General features: G+C 40.7%; 1 protein-coding gene across 1 annotated transcript; it reads right to left on the bottom strand.

Moving 5' to 3' along the window:
• Positions 1 to 1,383: 1,383 nt before the first annotated feature.
• LMOD2 (leiomodin 2) lies at positions 1,384 to 15,234 on the bottom strand. The gene is made up of 3 exons (XM_075342537.1): positions 14,862 to 15,234; positions 7,895 to 9,283; positions 1,384 to 1,620 (listed from the first exon to the last, which is right to left on the bottom strand). The coding sequence occupies exons 1-3, from the start codon at positions 15,129 to 15,131 to the stop codon at positions 1,594 to 1,596; spliced, it is 1,686 nt and encodes a 561-aa protein (XP_075198652.1). The 5' UTR covers positions 15,132 to 15,234; the 3' UTR covers positions 1,384 to 1,593.
• Between the last annotated feature and the right edge of the window lie 228 nt (positions 15,235 to 15,462).

The raw sequence follows: 15,462 nt of genomic DNA, 5'->3' as shown, positions 1-15,462 counted from the left end.
GATGCATGCGAGTCCGCAGCAAACAATTGATATGCTGCGGCCTCTGAAAGCTGCACTGCAGATCAGTGTTTGCTGCAGGCAGTACACACACAGTGGGCACGGGATTTCTAGAAATCCCATCCACTCTGCTTGTTCTTTACAGCGCAGCATTTTGGACGCAGCTGAAACATGCTGCTTCCAAAATTCTGCAATCCCTAATCGTGGGCACGTAGCCTTGGAAGGCAGGATTGGTGAGAATATTTTTATTTTTTGTGTATTACTAAAGGAGGGGCACAATACTACAGGGCACAATACTACAAAGATGAGCACAATACTACTGGACACAATATTACTGGGCACAAGGATGGGCCCAGTACTACAGGGCACAATACTACAAGGATGAGCACAATACTACTGGGCACAATATTACAGGGCACAAGGATGGGCACAATACTACAGGGCACAAGGATGGGCAAAATACCAAAATGATGGGCACAATACTACAGGGGACAAGAATTGGCACAATACTACAAGGACGGGTACAATTCTATTTGGCACAATACTACAAGGATGAGCACCTTACTACAGGGCACAAGGATGTGAACAATACTACAAGGATGGGTACAGTACTATTAGACACAATATTACAAGGATGAGCACAATACTACTGGGCATAATATTACTGGGCACAAGGATGGACACAATACCAAAAGGATGAGCACAATACTACAGGGTACAAGGATGGGCACAATACTACAGGATGGCCACAATACTACAGGGCACAAGGATGGGCACAATGCTACAAGGCACAAGGATGGGCACAGTACCACAAGGATGGGCACAATACTACTGGGCATAAAATACTACAAAGATGAGCACAATACTACAGGGCACAAGCTTGAGTACAATATTTCAGGGCACAAGGATGGGCAAAATAATACTGGGCACAATAACACTGGGCACAATAGTACAAGGATGGGGACATTAATACATTATGCGGACATTACTATAAGATGTTGGCTAAGATTACTATATGACGCTGCTAATTGTAAAACAATATTACAAGAAGGGGATAAAATGTAAAAAAAAATCTAAATAAAGCATGACTTTTTTTACGATTAAAAATTTTTGTTTTTTTATATTTTTTTATATTGTTATAATGAACAAGCAAAAATGTTCAAGAAAGTGATCCAAAGGTGTGTAGAAAAAAAACATGGAATCATTAAAAATGTCACTTTGTCCTGCAAAGAATGCAGCCCATACACCCAACTGAGTTTGAGACCCCTGCTCTAATTCTTAGTGTTCATAGGAATAACTTTGACAGAACTGTTCTAATTTTTATTGCATAGTCCTAAAAAGCTTATAAGCCAAAGAAATAAAACATTTTAGTGCAAAACACAAGGCTTGTGACAATTTTGAACATAGTTTATTCTACATGACACAAAAGTAAATGTTAAAAAAAAAGTTATTTACATAAGGGGTTTTTTTCCAGTCGGTTAAAATGCTAGAGATGTATGTTTCAGCTTGAAGAGTGCAGGTTGCTAGCGAAGGGATATATTTCATAAACTGCATATAACTTGAGAAAGCTTTTTGTTTTTCAACTTTTGTGGATTATTATCGAAGCACATTTGGAATTTCCACCTGCAAAACAAAGGCGTTGTTACTAGAGATTCAGGCAGTGGTATTTAACTATGACAAAATGTTTCCTTAAAAGGGTTGGGCTACAAGTCTGCAGTCACTGTATGTGACTACAGAATTGAGAATCCTCACATCACATGTACTAAGGATTCTTGACTCAAGTACCCAAGTGTAATGGATGTCATTGGGAAATGCGGGCAGTTTTCCAGAAGATTTCCAGGAAAAATACTTGAGTTCTCCATTGACATCCATTATATTCAGATAATCAAATCAAGCATCCAACTGCGCGTTTCGAGTACCAAGTAACCGAGCATGGTAGTGTTTGCTTATCACTAGTAAATATGCGTAAGCTTTCAGTCTTGAGTTCTAGTCCCCATGGATACATAACTTTAGAATTCATTACAAACAATGCACACATTCAACAATGTATAGAAATATGGCAGCTCCCTTTAAGGAGAACTGACAATATTCTTCTAAGTGGTAATACATAGGCTGGAACTATTCAATGTGTAAGCTACATGCTAAAGAACATGTGGGCATTTTCGTTACATGGGAACTGTTGGAGTCTATTGACAGCTGCAGTTCCTGTGGCTTAGTGTTCCCTATTTAAGTAGTCACAGGCTTAGTTAAATGAAAGATTTCAGTGCTTAACAATCTTTCCAAAACCACAGGATAGTTATCTCAATGTGGAGGTTTTAGTTCTTCCCTATTTCCATTAGACTTTGATTTGGGCAATAAAATATTGTAAATTTTGCTGATAAAAAACACTTTCTCTTCCAGACTTTAATCCTTTTGCACCAGAGCCTGTTTTCACCTTCCTAACCCAGCCACATTTTACAAATCTGACCAGTGTCAATTGATGTGGTAATATGATTATGAGAATGTTTTTTTTGTGACATTTTGTACTTCATGTTAGTAGTAAGTTGTGGTCAATATGATCTGCATTTATTTGTAAAACCATCGAAAATTTAACAAAAAATGTGAAAATGTAGTAATTTTCAAATTTTTATGCCCTTAAATCAGAGAGATACATCACACAAAATAGTTGATAAATATGAGTTGTCACATATCTACTTTACATCAGCACCATTTTGAAACATATTTTTTTGTTAGGAAGTTAAAAGGATTAAAAGTTTATCAGCAATTTCTCATTTTCAACCAAAATTTACAAAAACAATTTTTTTTTAGGGAGCACATCCCATTTGAAGTGACTTTGAGAAGCCTATGTGATAGAGAATACCAAAAAATCACACTATTCTAAAAACATCACCCCTCAAAGTGCTCAAAATCAATTTCAAGACGTTAATTAACCCTTTAGCTGCTTCACAGGAATTAAAGTAATATGGAAGAAAAAAAATTCTCCTGAATTCTCCCAATTTAGTGGAAATCTACTGTTTGGGTGCATGGCAGTGCTCAGAAGGGAAGCGGTACTATTTGAATTTTGGAGCGCCATTTTGGCTGGAATTGATTGTGAATACTATATCACATGTGAAGAGCCCCTGTCATGCTGAAACAGCAAAAAACCCTACAATCGACCAATTTTGGAAACTACACCTCTCGTGGAATTTATCTAGCTTTGTATTGAGCATTTTTAACCCACAGGTGATTCACAGAATTGTATAATATATCGCTGAGTAAAAGTAAAATTATGTTTTCCAATCAAACGTTGATATGGCCCCAAGTTTTAAATTTTCAAAAGGGTTAACAGCAGAAATGTCTACTGAGTATGCCAATACTCCAATATGTAGTTGAAAACTAATTTTGAGGCAGAGTGCAAAGCCCAGAAGGGAAGAAGCCCCATATTGCAGTTCAGATTTTGCTGGAATGATTTACGGGTGATATATTAAGGCTGGGTTCACATGTCCTGTAGTCATCCAATATCACGGATCTGTTATTGATCCATTTGCAAAAAAATTGTGCCTACACCACCTTTTTGTTCGTTGTTAAATAACGGATGTTGGCCAGATCCGTTTTTAACATGTGGAGTCTATGGACAATGGATATGTCAACAGATTTATCGTCCTTTTGTAACAGATCCGTTAAGAAAACAACGGATCCATTACAAATGCAAGTACAATGGATGGGTAAATAGCAATCCGTAAATTGATCTATTGTCCATAAACTCCCCTGTTAAAAAAACAGAGCTAACAGAAATCAGTTTCCCAACGGTTCCATTCTTACGGATGACTACAGTACATGTAAACTTAGCCTTACATTGACAGAGCCACTGAGGTGCCAGAACAGCAGAGCTTTGCATAAGTCATGCCATTTTACAGACTACACCCCTCAATGAATTAATCTAGGGGTGCAGTGAGAATGTTGACAAAACATGTGCCTCACATAATTTTATACTATTGGTCAGTGAAGAAAAAATAATTAATTAAATTTTTTTAACTTAAATGTTGTTTTAGCTTTCAGTGTTAGGGCTCAGAAAGAAGGGGAGCACTTTGGATTTGGCATGGCAGATTTGTCTATATCACATTTATGATGTGCTCTACTCTGATCACTTGCATTGGGGTATACCTCTGAATCTCCAAATGACGTAATTCAGATGAAACCCACAATGTATCCATTCACTATAATGAAGCAGCAGAGATACTTTGGACTCTGATTTCTGTTCAGTGGTGTATATCTTTTTAGAAGCACACAAAACGGGGACCGACCGTGCTTTTATTAAACTTTTAAAAGACAGACACTGCTGGATCATTGGCTAAACAGAGTCCAAAGTGACTCCACCTGCATCATTATAGTGAATATTCCATCAGGGATTCTGTCTGAAATACATATTTCAGAGATTTATAAGTAAACCCTGGTGTAAGCAATCAGCATAGAGCGCAGGATAAATGTAAGCAAAGCCTTACTGCGATATTTTGGAGGAAGAATGAACAAATAAATAAGAGTTCAAGAATTATTTATATTTTATGCTATTCACCGTGCTGTATGAGTGATAAGTCAACTTTATTATTTGGTGTCACGCACTGACTGACAGGGTTTACACAGGGGACACAGTACAAGGGTGGCCCTGGCTCTCAGGAGAGGGACACCTAATAACCTCACCTGTGACTGATACCTGCTTTCTCCAACATTCTTTCAACCTATTGTCAAGCAGGATACCTTGAACCCTAGCAAGCCACCCTGGCTAGGGAGCAGGCCGGCAAGAGCTCTAGTCCCACTGCTACAAATAATATAACACAGGGGTAAATAGGCAAACAAGGAAACAAAGACAAAAACACAAATGTAAACTCTGCAACAACACGGCTCCAACAACTGAATACTGGCAGCAGTAATCCAGCAGCTCCTAGACATGTGTGGTCTCCTGGGTGATCAGAAGAGATATGGATCTATTTCCAGCAAAAGCAGGAGGTGGGAGTGGTCACAAACCGGCAGCACATGAGGTGATTTAGCTAGGAACTGCTAGGAGGAAAAACTGACATTAACTCATGCAGTGCGAACAGAAAGCAAATAGGTTTATTATGCTGATCCATGCAAAAATGTGTGAAGCTCACAAATTGCAGACACGGTGTTTTGTGATGATTGTCCCTTGTCAGTGCAGACGAGGGATAATCCTCATGAAACACCGTGTCTGTAAATTGAGATTCTGATCTGGCATAAATCCTAGGTCATATGAAAAGGCTCGTTGGAGAGTCACTTTTGACTTTTAGGATGGCTACTTCCAATAGGTGGTGCTAGAGTTTGTCTCCTTCCTCCCTAAAGGGGCAGTTTGAAAGTTGGTATGATGAAAAGGGTTTTATATTCAACCCGTTTCAAAGGAGAAATCATAGATTAGAATAAGAATAAAGAGATTATGACCGTTATTATCCATTATACCCTGAACTGTTTGGATATATTTTATTCCCTACTGATCAGCAGCGCAGCATACCTGACAACCAATACCTGAACTTGTAATACAGAACTGTAATACCGCCATTAACCCTAGAATGCATACCTGGGGCCTCGCAGGCCTGCTAGGTCATTTGTTTTCTATGGTAGATTGAATTGCTTGCGCGTTCTAGGGTTAACCACTTCCTAAAATGTGATGTATCCTATTTTTTATGGTGATCTCTGCGATTGGGAAATATTACCGGTCAACTGAAGCCTTTTACCAATATAATTCAGTAAAAAGTGCCATTACATTGGTAGTCAGTGGTGGTTGGTGCTATATAGGAACAATTATAATGTACCCTAACAATGATGTGGCAGTGGTTCTGTGCAGCCCAGTCAGGCGCAGCCTGTGAAAAGTAAAATAGTGATTACTACACTTCTCCATTCCAGTTAAGAATGGCATGCAGAGCAGTTGTGAGAGCCTCTGTCGATGCCCTGTGATCTGCTGGGACTTGTAGTGCAGTATAGCGTACTGATGTGTGATTTATTCAGTGTGGGCAGCACAGTTGCATTGCAAATCCTCTCCACCCAACCCCTAAATCCTCCGACACCCCAGGGTACAACCTGCTGTTGAGTACTGATCAGTAATGCAAGTTCCTGATCGGCATACATGCTTGTTTTTTGGCTGTCAGTTTTTTATTTTTTCCTTTTGTGACTGTCAGTCAAATCATTCTACCAAAACTGTGGGTAGAATGGATCAAAGTCTCACTGCATGATAAACTATGTTCCTGTGTCTCAGGGAAAAACTTACCTGGGTTTACCATTTAACCAGGACCACCATGCAGCCAGGCTCTGATTCATACTGCCCATGAGTCAGGAAACATGATTAACTGGCAGATTTCATTTAAAGGCATCAAAATTCAGACATCAAAAATTGCTAATTTTCAACATTTTTGTCACATTTTAGATACTTTCATAAATAAACACAAATATTATTGACCTTAATTTATCATTAACATAAATTGCAATGTGTGAGGAAAAAAATCAGTCTTAGAATCATTAGGATATCTCACAGTATTCCAAATTTATGACCATATAAAGTGACACATGTCAAAAATCAGGCTCAGGCAGAAAGGTGAAAACTGGCTTTGGCTTGAAGGGGTTTAAGGTGTTTTTCAGGTAAAGAAAGCTACATCCAGTCTGTGTTAGGCCCCCTTCACACACACGTGCCTCCGGTACGTGCTAGGTCCGTGCCCGCATGTACCGGAGACACGGGCACACATAAACCCATTAAAATCAATGGGTTTATGTGCACGAACGTGTGCAGCCACTGGCCCGTGCCTCCGTGTGGAGCACACGTGAGCCCATGTGCTCCACACGGATGCATGTCCGTGTTTCTCTGGCAGCATGGGCCCGCACACGTACCACACGGATGTAGTGTGGATGCGGGTCCACGTGACACGCGCCGGAGAAACACACGTGTCATTTAAAAAATTAAAAAAACACATACTCACCTCCACCAGCCCTGCAGTCTCTGCCGTGGCTGTCACCTGCATCCATCCCCCAGTAAATTTGAACAATGCATCTTCTTCACTGGGGTCCAGAAGCAGCGTCAGCGGGGCGTGGCCTGTGCCGGACACTGTCATTCAGCACCACAGACAGCTCCGGAAGAATCAGGTAAGGCGGGGCTTTCCATTCTCCGTGTGTTATTACGTATAACACACGGAGAACACATGTAGGGACATAAACACGGCACATGGAGGGGAAAACGCACCTTTGACATGTCCGTGAAACACATGCGTGATTTTCACGGACGTGTGAAGGGGGCCTTAGACTGTCTTTGTCCTATACTCATACACAGTTAGAATAGATCCCTTTTAGAGGTGAGCGGACCCGAACAGCAAAGTTAGGCAGCTGTACGAAACACAGACTTTCCTAATAATCAGAGTTCAGAGTTTGCTTTACGTATGCAAACCACTTGAGCAAGTAGTGCTGTGCTTTGGTACGCTCAGTGCTCAGCCCAGTGTGAGCTGCTTGCAGTGTTAGGTGGGCTCTCACTGGGGGTAACAACAGAGTTATCGGATGTAGTGTGTACCAAAAAGAAAATGGAAAAACCCTGCCCACCCTTCCTGGGAGTGATCTGTTTATGGCTGGCTGCATGTGGGCAGAGAGTCAAACTGCCCAATCAGTGACTTCCATTGGGATTCAGGTCAAGTCTGGGTCCAGAACCAAACTTTTTCCAAAGTCTAGCTGAACCCACCAAACCGAATTTCAAAGGGTCCGCACATATCTAATTTCTTTCTATGTACAGGTGATATGAATGTTGACTTATATGTTTGTGTTTTGGGTCATAGTTAACCATGATTTTAAATATTAATATTCTGAATTTGTTTGAACTCACAGGATGCTATGGAAACCCTTCATGTCTGAAAGCTGTCATGTTTAGGTTACATACCTTCTTAAGCTGTCTTATACTGCTGCCTCTTATAGATTCCATAAGATCATCATGTGCAGACCTTTGTGGCGTAGATGGTCTAGAACTTTCTTCATTTTTTTTGTCTGAAATTGCTCTTAATGAATTTTTAATTTCTTTTAAAATATTATTTTGTTCTTTTTCTTTTTTGCTTTTTTTCCCCTTTGTCTTACTATGTCCATTTTGAATTTTTTTGGCTGATCTTTCATGTTGCTTAATAAGTTCAGCTATGTTTCTAGTTGGAATCTTTTTTTCTTGAATTATTGGAAGTATTGGTGGAGCAGGAGGTGGTGGTGGTGGTGTTGGAGGTGGTGGAGGAGGTGGTGGGGGTGCTGGTATAGTGACAGTAGATTGAACTTTTCTACTGATTTTTGGAGAGGACCACGGTGAGCTTTTAGGTGAAGGGTATGGTGAAGACCCTGGAGTTCCTCTCTGCAAAGTCTTGGTCCTTAGGTTGGATGAAGGGTCATAACCGGATTCCTTTTGTTCCTGTATTCTTTTCTGTCTCTGTTTGTCCATATTTCGAGTGAGGATGCTTGTCATAGACATGCGAGGCCCTGGCAGCTCAAAATGATAACCAAGCTTGACAATGCTTGTATTGTCTCTTAGCAACTTTACTATTTCCATTTCTACTTGGCTTCCCATAATATGTCTTTGATTGTGAAATCGCAATTCTGTTAGCACATTGTTTGCATACTGAAGAGCTCTCATTATGGCTAAAATTCCCTTGCCTGTTATAAAATTGGATTCAATATTTAGGCATGTAATACTCCTATTAACCCGCAGCAAATTAGCAATAGCTATTGCCACATTGTCATCAGCGTGCGTGTTGGCTAAATTGAATATTTTAACATTAGTATTGTTTTTCAGAGCTTCTGCAAATGCCACCAATGTGTCCACTTTTGCATTTTCCATGTTATTTAGATTGATTTCGAAAGTCTCAGGGTCATTGATTTTGATGCTTTCTAGAGCTTCATCAATGACAGTTGGGTTTGAGAATACAAGACTTGTAGATGTCTTATTGCTCACTGTTTCATCAGCTGGTCTGTTATATTTGATGTGATTCGCACCGAAGCCATTCTCCACAGCAACTCCATTGCACTTTATTTCTGGTATCTGCATAGGGATTTTTATAGCTGGGCAATCCTTTTCCACATATGCAGCCTCTTCTTTGATGTCTTCCTTTCCACTATCCTCCTTTTCACTTTCTTCTTCCTGCTCCTCTTCTTCAGTCACTGGTTCCTCTTCTTCAGTCACTGCTTCCTCTTCTTCTTCTTCCTCTTCTTCTGTATAAACCTCTTCAGATATCTCACTGTTACTTCCTATAAAATCATCTTCTTCACTTCCCTCATCTTCCTCCTCTTTAGAACTCTGAAGGGAAAAAGTGTGTCATGTTAAATTATTAAATGCTTCCTTAGTGTTGTCAGTTTACATTGTACAGTACAGACCTAGCCTTAATTTGTGATGTCAGCTTTAACATCTTTCTGACATAACATACTGGTCTATCATATGACGTTTCCCCTTCTTGGAAGCAGGATTAGATTCTGAGCCTGCATTACTGACTGCAGAGGATGGCTGTGTCATTCAGCCATCATCTCCTCTAACAAAAATGGGTTGAGTCTGCTGCTTTTAACTCCATAAATGTCAATCTCTGACACCAGCACTTACAGTGCTAATCCAAGCGCCCATCAGCTCTCCTGCAATGCGATTATGGGGTGCTGATAGGATGCAATGGAACCAGGGATCTGTTGAAGACCCCCATGCCTTCCATTATAGAGCTTCAATGAAGACAAGCCTGGAGACTGATTTTTACTGTATACTGCAATATTGGGGTTTTACAGTGTATACCGTCATGGCAATAAGTTTTGAGACCGAAACAAATTTTTGCTTCCGTGTTGTAAATATTTTAGTCAGATGTTTCTATGGTTACTGAAATACAATTAAAAGTATTTCAGAACTTTTTATATGCTAATTGACAAATAAATTCAGTTTATGACACTTTAAAATATTTACAGTGTTGGTACTTAGTTTTATGCAATTTACCCTGGCTTCTGGGCCAAATCCTGATTAATGGCAGCCAATATTGCATCTTTACATAAACTTTATGTATTTGTCAGTAAAAGTTTAAAAATGTATAAATTGTAGAAACATCCAACTAGAAGCTCTAGAAACACTGAAGCAAAAGACTGTGAGAACCAAACTTTGCGTCAGTCTCAAAACCTTTAGGTCTGTATTAAGGCCATCAATTCCTGACCGACAGTAAGTCTAGTGACTCCAAGCGATGGCATCATAGAAGCCTTTGATAATGTAACATCAGGTCACTAGTAATTGTGTTTGACTTGCTATCATGTACAGGTGCTGAAAATCGCTCATTTTAGGTCTTGTCTGAAACCATCCATAAATATGAATATCAGCTCAATGCTACCTAGAGAGGGCAAACTGTTCATAGATTTCCATGGCTCCCATAAAATTCCCTGTTCTTTTTTCTTAGCTGCAGAATTGGAGCCATATCAATGTTTGTAGTTTGCTCTCTCTTGAAGTATTTACAAAATTCATAAAATGCACTAAATTCTCAAAATGCTTATCTGGGTCTGCATCTGCCAAGGAGGAATATAGGCATAAAATTCCTTAATCCTAATTTTGGATGTATTTAGGCCAACAAATTATAAAAACATTTTAAAGTAACATTCTGAACAGAAAAAGTTATTGTAAAAAGTGACAGAACACCAATATACACTACAAGAAACACTGACAAACATGCCTTACTTTATAATATTGCCCATACTAAAGCCCGCTACACACGCTTCAATATATCTAACAATCCGTCGTTGGGGTCAAGTTGTAAGTGACGCACATCCGGCATCGTTTGTGAGGTATCTGCGTGTGACAGCTACGTGCGATCAGGATTGAACGCAAAACCGTTGATCGCAAACACATCGTATCATTCTCTAGAATTGAGCGTTTTGTTGCACGAACCTAGTGAATTGTAACGTGTGACATCCCTCATACGATTTTGGTGTCTGATGCTATGTGCGCAGGTGTGCGCTCTGCACCGCAGCTTAAAAAAGGTCCGCTTCAGAGCGCAGCTGAAAAGCTGCGTTCTGAAGCGCCTCACAATGTCTGTCATTCACTAATCTCTGTCAGTCGGTCACTATCTCTGTCCCTCACTCTCTGTCCATGTCAGTCTATCCCCCTCTCTCATATACTCACCGATCCCCGATCCCCGGCGCTGCACGGCGTTCACACTGCTCCGGCGGCTTTTACTGTTTTGAAAAAGCCGGCCGCCCATTAAACAATCTCGTATTCCCTGCTTTCCCCGCCCACCGGCGCCTATGATTGGTTACAGTGAGACACGCCCCCACTCTGAGTGACAGGTGTCACACTGCACCCAATCACAGCAGCCGGTGGGCGTGTCTATACTGTGTAGTGAAATAAATAATTAAATAATGAAAAAAACGGCGTGCGGTTCCCCCCAATTTTAAAACCAGCCAGATAAAGCCATACGGCTGAAGGCTGGTATTCTCAGGATGGGGAGCTCCACGTTATGGGGAGCCCCCCAGCCTAACAATATCAGCCAACAGCCGCCCAGAATTGCCGCATACATTATATGCGACAGTTCTGGGACTGTACCCGGCTCTTCCCGATTTGCCCTGGTGCGTTGGCAAATCGGGGTAATAAGGAGTTATTGGCAGCCCATAGCTGCCAATAAGTCCTAGATTAATCATGTCAGGCGTCTATGAGACACCCTCCATGATTAATCTGTAAATTACAGTAAATAAACACACACACCCGAAAAAATCCTTTATTAGAAATAAAAAACACAAACATATACCCTGGTTAACCACTTTAATCAACCCCAAAAAGCCCTCCATGTCCGGTGGAATCCAGGATGCTCCAGCGTCGCTTCCAGCGCTGCTGCATGGAGGTGACCGGAGCTGCAGAATACACCGCCGCTCCGGTCACCTCCACGCAGGTAATGAAGACAGCCGCGCGATCAGCTGCTGTCACTGAGGTTACCCGCTGTCACTGGATCCAGCGGTGGCCGCGGGTAACCTCAGTGACAGCTCAGCTGATCGCGCTACTCACCTCAGTTGCTGCGTGGAGGTGATAGGAGCGGCGGTGAGTAGCGCGATCAGCTGAGCTGTCACTGAGGTTACCCGCGGCCACCGCTGCATCCACCGCTGGATCCAGTGACAGCGGGTAACCTCAGTGACAGCTCAGCTGATCGCGCGGCTGTGTTCATTAGCTGTGTGGAGGTGACCGGAGCGGCGGTGTGTGCTGCAGCTCCGGTCACCTCCATGCAGCAGCGCTGGAAGCGACGCTGGAGCATCCTGGATTACGCCGGACATGGAGGGCTTTTTGGGGCTGATTAAAGTGGTGAACCAGGGTATATGTTTGTGTTTTTTATTTCTAATAAAGGATTTTTTCGGGTGTGTGTGTGTTTATTTACTGTATTTTACAGATTAATCATGGAGGGTGTCTCATAGACGCCTGACATGATTAATCTAGGACTTATTGGCAGCTATGGGCTGCCAATAACTCCTTATTACCCCGATTTGCCAACGCACCAGGGCAAATCGGGAAGAGCCGGGTACAGTCCCAGAACTGTCGCATATAATGTATGCGGCAATTCTGGGTGGCTGTTGGCTGATATTGTTAGGCTGGGGGGCTCCCCATAACGTGGAGCTCCCCATCCTGAGAATACCAGCCTTCAGCCGTATGGCTTTATCTGGCTGGTTTTAAAATTGGGGGGAACCGCACGCCGTTTTTTTTCATTATTTAATTATTTATTTCACTACACAGTATAGACACGCCCACCGGCTGCTGTGATTGGGTGCAGTGTGACACCTGTCACTCAGAGTGGGGGCGTGTCTCACTGTAACCAATCATAGGCGCCGGTGGGTGGGGAAAGCAGGGAATACGAGATTGTTTAATGGGCGGCCGGCTTTTTCAAAACAGTAAAAGCCGCCGGAGCAGTGTGAACGCCGTGCAGCGTCAGGGATCGGGGATTGGTGAGTATGAGAGAGGGCTGCTAACTTCAGTCACTTAGGAGATTAGCGGTCACCGGTGAGTCCTTCACAGGTGACCGCTAATCAGGGCGTGACACAGACAGAGCCGCAGCATAACAATGAAGTCGGGTGAAGTTCACCCGAGTTCATTCTGACAGTGCGGCTCTGTCTGTGTCTGCTGTCATCTGCCATTCAGCTCTGCTACATGGCTGTCTGTGTCTGCTCTTAGCGGCCATGTAGCAGAGCTGAACGGCAGATGACATAGTAAAAACGCATCCCTACACAGTACACACGCTTGGCAAGTCAATAAATAAAAAAAAAAAAGGTGCCCAATGCATACGTCACAGAACACATGATCTAAAGGATCGCACACAAAATTGACCAATTTAACATAGACTACTAACGCACGTGTGACAGCAAATGAACGACCAACGTGCAATCTCATAAGATCCCGTATGCAACCTGGGCGTGACACATCGCAAATGCGATTGTACAACTAATTGCAACGTGTAAAGTAGGCTTAAGATTTAAAGATTCTACCTAATAATGCAGTAAGTAAACGTGATAAAAACTTTTAAGAACGTTCTGCAACTGTTTCAGTCATCTAAATCTGGCAAATCTATATATGATACCTGCTACTAAAATAGAATTATGCATATATATAGAAGTCAAAATTTCTGCAGTAAATCCATGGTATGTCAATGTACCCTAATCTCTGCCACTACATTGTATTACAGATCATCTACTCTGGAGTTTCAAAAAGCGTAATGATCCTATGGGGGCCGTAATAGCCCCCATGTTTGTCTATTTCTAAAACTGGTAAGGCTAAGAAGGTCTAGTTACTATTTTTTATTTTATCTTTGTTCCTTAAAGCAATTTAGTATTAGTTCTACTTATCAAGATTTTGCTTTGTTTTATTCCAATTATTCAAAGCACATAATTTGTTCACAAAATATTGAACATTAAATGTTTTCATTGTATGGGGTATCCAGTATGAGTTATTAAAGAGTTGAAAACACCTGTTTTTTTTAAGAACACCCTACATTTGATGACAAATGAGGCTAACCATCATCCAACACATTGTCATTCTCCTGGGGATAGAACCAGAAGTGAGATTATATGATGGTTATATATAGAAGCAAAATACTGGCCTCCGAGAACTACCATGTTTGGAAAACAATCAAATTCCAGAGACAAGTGGAGGGCTACTAACCAGGCGGGAATCCAAGAGACAACTGCAAGCTTTTATAGGAGCATTCTGTAAATTATTACATATATCCCTTTATTTCGTTACATTAATTTTAAAAATTATTCTTTACATCAGTAGCAATTTGCATTTACTTTTAGTATTTATATTAGTAATTAACTATAGTAATGTAATAATACATATTTTCAGTCATTTCTAATAGACCCTTTATGATATACAATATATATATATATATATATATATATATAATTATTTTTATTTATTTTTTTTTGAGACCAAACGTTTTCTGTTTTCTCAGGTCAAACGTTAATAAACAAAACTCTGTGTATCTATTCTTTCATTTACATTGATTTGATAACAGAATTCAACAAATACTATTTGATAAAGTATATTTGCCATTTGCAGAATACAACAATGATTGTTACTTTTTACACTGATCTAAAGTTAGATGTAAACAGTATATTAAGGTGAGATGTAAACAGTATATTAAGGTTAGATGTAAACAGTATATTAAGGTTAGATGTAAACAGTATATTAAGATTAGATGTAAACAGTATATTAAGGTTAGATGTACACAGTATATTAAGGTGAGATGTAAACAATATATTATGGTTAGCTGTAAACAGTACATTATGGTTAGATGTAAACAGTATATTAAGGTTAGATGTAAAGTTTATTAAGGTTAGATGTAAACAGTATATTAGGGTTAGATGTAAACAGTATATTAACCTACCTCTGAACTTGCACCAATTTCTCTCTCCATTAACTTTTGGGTTTCTTTCTCCCAGTATGCCATTAGGGCTTCTCTGCTGAAATTAGCAGTTGGAGATTTCTCTGTTAAACTTTTTTGCCTCATTCCGACCGGAAGATTGCGGTCTGGTTCAATGTCCTCCAATTCTCTTTCCAGCTCTTGGAGCTCCTCTGGTGACAGGGAAGCAAGTAGCTCATCTTCATCAATATCTTCATACTTGCTGATCTCTCTTCTGTATCCAAAGGAAGACATGGTCCCCTTTGGTGCTACAAAGAAGGCTAGAATCAGTCTATGCAAACAACTAAAAAGTATCAACGGTGAAGATCAAAATAACTGAGCTGTGTATGCTGTCCTTTGTGAGCACCAACTGAGAAGATAGATGGGATGAGCCAGCCTTTAAAGAAATGCTCAATGGGTGTTCCCCTATAACAAAATGGGATGAAGACATACTCTATTTAAGCCTCAAACGTCAGCTGGATAGAGGGACAGTGACAAAGTGACATCACATGTGAATTACAGCCTCTCAAACTGTGGGATTACTGACTCACTAAATGCTGCCTTATAAAGGGTACACTGGTAACCT

Source organism: Anomaloglossus baeobatrachus, chromosome 4, assembly GCF_048569485.1.
Source record: "Anomaloglossus baeobatrachus isolate aAnoBae1 chromosome 4, aAnoBae1.hap1, whole genome shotgun sequence".
In the NCBI taxonomy this organism is placed as follows: Eukaryota; Metazoa; Chordata; class Amphibia; order Anura; family Aromobatidae; genus Anomaloglossus; species Anomaloglossus baeobatrachus.
Note: the sequence above shows the minus strand (reverse complement) of the source record. Positions and strands in the feature narration are given on the sequence as shown.

What these genes read in the sequence shown, in the direction of transcription:
- LMOD2 (XM_075342537.1), bottom strand. Translation starts at nt 15,131, where the DNA reads ATGTCTTCCTTTGGATACAGAAGAGAGATCAGCAAGTATGAAGATATT. An exon ending in AAATTGGTGCAAGTTCAGAG is followed by an intron (nt 9,284 to 14,861) that starts GTAGGTTAATAT and finishes TTTTCCCTTCAG; the next exon opens with AGTTCTAAAGAGGAGGAAGA. An exon ending in GTATAAGACAGCTTAAGAAG is followed by an intron (nt 1,621 to 7,894) that starts GTATGTAACCTA and finishes TTTGTTTTGCAG; the next exon opens with GTGGAAATTCCAAATGTGCT.